This window comes from Pteropus vampyrus, unplaced genomic scaffold (genome assembly GCF_000151845.1).
Source record: "Pteropus vampyrus isolate Shadow unplaced genomic scaffold, Pvam_2.0 Scaffold197, whole genome shotgun sequence".
NCBI classification, from domain to species: Eukaryota; Metazoa; Chordata; class Mammalia; order Chiroptera; family Pteropodidae; genus Pteropus; species Pteropus vampyrus.
The window spans coordinates 271885-277378 of record NW_011888978.1 but is presented as its reverse complement, the minus strand read 5'-3'; the positions used below and the strand labels follow the sequence as shown (position 1 = coordinate 277378).

The 5494-nt window shown below is 35.6% G+C and overlaps 1 protein-coding gene across 1 annotated transcript; it reads left to right on the top strand.

Moving 5' to 3' along the window:
* The first annotated feature begins 4018 nt into the window (after positions 1-4018).
* Positions 4019-4972, top strand: LOC105299988 (olfactory receptor 2L3-like). Its single transcript, XM_011372001.1, has one exon. The coding sequence runs from the start codon at positions 4019-4021 to the stop codon at positions 4970-4972; it is 954 nt and encodes a 317-aa protein (XP_011370303.1).
* Positions 4973-5494: the final 522 nt, after the last annotated feature.

Below are 5494 nucleotides of genomic sequence, written 5' to 3'. Positions count from 1 at the left end.
TTGTTTAATGATTTTATACCTGTTAGATTGCAAGCGACAAGCTCACAAAGTAAAATTCACCAGATTAATATCACATTCCTAATAAGTGGCAGTACTAGAGGCAAATCTAAGTTCTGACAGTTAATTCTGTGAATGTATTGGTATCGCCCATCCTGAAACAGCACAAAAGCAGCATCCATCCTAGACTCTGTGTGTGTGTGCACATGCACTCGATTCTAGTCAATTCTAACTTATGAAATTGTGGGAACATGAACATGAGTATAAATTCTCACTTTGTACCTTATTATTGAAAATGTAATTTGTATAAATACTAAATAACATACTTAAACATTTAAATCACTCGAGGAATGCATGCTATTAATACATTGAGTGCACTTTATATCTCTTAGTCTGGCGCTGGCTGAGTTAAGCATTGCTGAATGAGAAACCTCACACTGGATGACACTCACAGATGCATAATTGTATAATGTAGGAAAGGTAGAGTGTCAGACTGTACATGTGAGCTCTGGCTGGTTAGACTCCCTAAAGGATTCCCAAAAACGTAATTTTTTTTCTATGAATAATGTATCTTTGATAAAGCAAGCTAATTTCTGGTAAGAATTATTGCTGGTCTGAAAAGTCACACAGAAAAGAAGGGAAACTGAATTTTCAAATAGTTTTGAATTGTGGACGCAACATTGCATAGAGAATCCAAAAATAGGAATTTTTGACCGGCTATCCATGGGGTCACTGTGTAGTTTTGAAGAAATGACAGTAAATCTTTATGTCTTAATACTTTTTTTCAATCTGTAACTATCAAGTGCATTTTAAACATTTTTTGTCAACAATAAATACATGAATTCTAAAAGTGAGAAATATTTCTCAATATATTACTTCCGAACTTCTGAAGAAAAGCATAAGAAAAATGGAGCTATGAAAAGAAAGTGGTTACAGAGATGTGATGTGTATCACTTTCAAACTTAGGAAGTAACCTGAGGATAGAATGTGTACATCTGCGGCCTGAGTTACAGGGCCAGTGCAGGTGGTCTTCGGTAAACATATTCCTAGATAGGGAATTACAACTGATTAAAAGCAACATATGATTTGACTTCAGTTAGCATCCCTCAGGTATTATGTACCTAAGTGATACTGTGAAGCCTTTCTTCTCCCATGTTCCAGAGGCTGGTGTGAACTCTTGGGTTGCTGCAGCACACCAGTGAAAACAGCAAGAGCAGGAGACCCAAGGAAGCATGTCTTTAAGGAGATGAGAAATATGAAAGTTTTAACTCTAAAACTTTTTTTTATTGAGGCATAAAATAACTTACCAAATACATTTTCAGTCATCTACTGCCTACTCTGATTAGAGAATTCATGTGTAAATAGTTTTGGATGGCTAAAATGTGAACCTCACATTTCTGATTCACCACCTCTCATATAGAGAGGGATAAGGGTGTATTTTTAGCTTGTGTTGTAAGGAAAGTCACTTAAATTTTCTGAATGTCAGTTATTACAAACGTGGACAGTAATACCAACCTCACAAGCTTGCTGTCAATTTAGCATAATTCCTGACTCCAAACAGGATGCCAGCTAGAATGGGCAATAGATTGCCTGACACCTGAGTCTTCCTCACACAGAAGGAAATTGCCCAGGAGTGTAGCATGCCCTTTCTCTCACCCAGTGTACAATGTTAGACAGGTGATTTCTGTTTTCTCCTGTATATTGTGAAGTTGATTCTAATGCTTAAATGTCAACGGTTTTCAGGTGATAGAAAGTAATCAAAAGAGGTGAAATATTTTTGAAAATGAAGTATAGGTAGGTTAGTATTATTATTTAAGAGACTAGAAGCATAATAAAACTACATAAAAATAATCTAATAGAAGTTTAACTTTCCATTTAAAAATGGTCTTCTCTTTAAAATACACATATACTGGATCTGATTGAATCCTTTCCAGGAAGATCCTTTCATCTTAGTGAAGCCCTAGTGTAAATGTATAACTAAAATTGCACACTCCATACATACAGTGCCAGATCTGATGGGTCACCTACTATTTCCATGACTTCTTTATATCCTGCATCCTCTTATGTCTATGATACTATGTAAATAATAAATTCTTGTTAGAAATTTTGCCATGGAAAGTCTTTTTTAGAAAACCAATGATAAGCAGCAATAGTAAAAATTATTTCATACACAGCATTGGCAACAGGTAAATAACTCAGACTAATGTAAATATATCTTGATAGCAGCTTAATATGCTGTTTCTTCTACAGAAAACCAAAGGACGTTTTAAGAGGAAATATTTACTTTTTCTCAATTAGTATATCATGAGTTATCAGAGTATTTTTCATTCATTTTGCTGAACGCTATGAATAGTGTTTCAGAGGTGGCTCATATTGTTCAATTCTGAGAAATAGTTTATTAATTTAATTCTCTATATTTTTCTGTTCTTTTGTAGAAATACCGGAATCATACTTCTGATCAATGATCTAACTTCCTGTTTCTGATCAATGATCTAACTTCCTGTTTCTTACTGTTCCTTACTGTTAGATCAATGATCTAACTTCCTGTTTCTTACTGTCCTTCCCTTTTTCCTTTATTTATACTTTCCATTTCTTATTCACTTATTTGCTCAGATCAAGTGCATCAAACTTCTTGGAAGATTTTTTTGATATTTATTTTTCAAAATATTGAATGAATCATTTACATTGGCTAATTCTTTTAAATTTTCAAGAACACATATTTTTATAGATTAATATGTTATAGATTTCTGAAGATAAGACTTTTTATTTTAAAATATTTTTGTCTATATTTTTTCTTTTTTTCTGAATTTTTGCTCTGTGTATATTTTAATCCCCTCTCTTTCTCGACTTCCTCAAAAATCTTGGAAACTATGAACTTAGATTCTATGTTAATCATATGGTAACTTGCTGGGTACAGTTTTTCCAGGACATTCCTGGTGTTAAATCAGAAAGCCCCATTGACAAGTAGCCCCTTATTTGGGGAAAACCAGAATGGTTGGCAGCCCACCGACCTGGCATGATGTCAAGTGTTTTCTACCGGTAAATTTTTCCTTGGAATACAATTTCCTCCCATCAACCATAGTTTATTGGAATGTCAAAACCTTTTCCCCATTAATTGAATAATCATTTTCCTGTTCAAATCCCATTATCTAAAATATGTTAAAATCTTCCATCTGACATTTCTTCTGTATTTTTTAATTTCATGATAATTAATATTTTTTATTTCCTGAGCCTCTGAATAATGGCAGCTACAGTGCCCATGGCTTACAGTACATCTAGAGCAGGGTCTGCACGAAACACTGAGCAATTGAAATGGAAGTATAAAAATGACAATAATAGAAGAATTCAACAATCAGGACTATTAATTTGTGCCTGATGGTATCAAGTAATAAAAACTGGTGTTTTTCTTAGCCCACACCACTTACTGAAAACTTTCAGGAGAGTTTATTCAGCAACATTAACATAGTGATATCAAAAAGCTAATCTAGCTTCCCAATATGAGGATAAAAAAGTTGCGATTATGTTTCAAATGATGAGCAAAAGTAAAGTCCCGAGTACTGGAAAAAATGTCACCCTCTGGTATCACTAAATTCATTGGTATAATGAGACAAACCCACATTCATTTAAATAGATATTAAATTCTGACTTAGTCTTGGCATAAGAATTATGTTTATGTTAAAATCAAAGATTTGATATTTTTGATATATGAATTTATAAGGGCAGAAAATCATTTATATCCCATTAGTAGGTAGAGATATTTTCATTTTGTTATTTCATGGATTCTTGGATGTCAATGCAGACCCCCTGATCTAGTGTCTGGATAAGAAAATGGGTTTTATTTTTTTTCAAAATATAAACTTCAATTATTTATTTAAAAATCTGCATATTTCCTGAAATATTCAGAGTTAGATTAAAAACAAAAATTAAAAAACAAAAAACAAAAAACAAATACACAGTTCATAATTCTTTATTTACCATACATGCATGCATATCTTCTCTCTTCTTTCAGGAAAGCCAATGAATGGAGAATTACAACCAAACGTCAACTGATTTCTTCTTATTGGGATTGCTCCCACCATCAAAAATCGGGCTGTTCTTCTTCTTTCTCATTATCCTCATGTTCCTGATGGCTCTGCTTGGCAACCTGTCCATGGTCCTCCTCATAGTGCTGGACGCTCAACTCCACACCCCCATGTATGTCTTCCTGAGCCAGCTCTCCCTCATTGATCTGAACTATGTCTCCACCACTATCCCCAAAATGGCTTTCAACTACCTGCTGGGGAACAAGTCTATCTCGTTCATTGGGTGTGGGGTTCAGAGCTTCTTCTTCGTGACTTTAGCAGGCACAGAAGGACTGCTGTTGACATGCATGGCCTACGATCGCTATGTGGCCATTTGCTTTCCTCTCCACTACCCCACTCGGATGAGTAGAAGAGTGTGTGTGCTAATGATCGCAGGGTCATGGATAACAGGCACCAGCAACTCTTTTGCCCACACTGTATATGTCCTCCATATCCCCTTCTGTCAATCCAGAACCATCAACCATTTCTTCTGTGACATCCCAGCCATGATGACTCTGGCCTGCATGGACACCTGGTTCTATGAGTGCACAGTGTTTGCGAGCACCATCTTCCTCCTCGTGTTGCCTTTCATTGCTATTGTATGTTCCTATGGCTGGGTGCTTCTTACTATCCTCCGCATGCGCTCAGCGGCAGGGAGGAAGAAGGCCTACTGGACCTGCAGTACACACCTCACTGTAGTGACTTTCTTCTACACACCTTTTGCTTACACTTACCTACGCTCGAGATCCCTGCGATCTCCAGCAGAGGACATGATATTGGCTTTCTTCTACACCATTCTGACCCCAGTGCTCAACCCCATCATCTACAGTCTGAGAAACAAGGAAGTGATGGGGGCCTTGAGGAGAGTGATTCAGAGAATCTGCTCTGTGAACAAGTTAACACAGTTGCATTAGCCCTGCAGCCTCACAGGGAGGTCACGTCAACATTGTATACTCCCTAGGAGAAATATAATTCCAGAATTAGAACAAGTGCTAAATTAATATAGAGTAATAAAGTAATTTGACAAAATAACTGTATTTTCCTAATCACTGTTTTGTTTCATTTGTGGTAGTATTTTAATGAATATAAAAGGCATGTATTTTACTCTAACATATGGACATTATAGTTTCACTAAGATGTAGAAATAAAAATGAAAACAGCCAAACTTGATGTCATCATTCACTATAACAGTTCCACTATACTCATGTATCAAAATTATATTATCGCTGGGTTCATTTGACAGTATGTATATGTTTTATTTCTATTACAGTTTTCTCTTAATTGGTGCATACTGGTTCTATTTCCCAATTTTCAGAGGAGGTAATAAATATATAGATTAGTCAGAGGCTCTGCAGGAAATTAGACGTCCTTACAACAGTATAAAGTACATACAACAATTTTATAATTTTCATGACCGGGGCCCATAAATATATGGC

Coding starts and splice junctions, on each gene's coding strand:
- LOC105299988 (XM_011372001.1), top strand. CDS start 4,019: ATGGAGAATTACAACCAAACGTCAACTGATTTCTTCTTATTGGGATTG.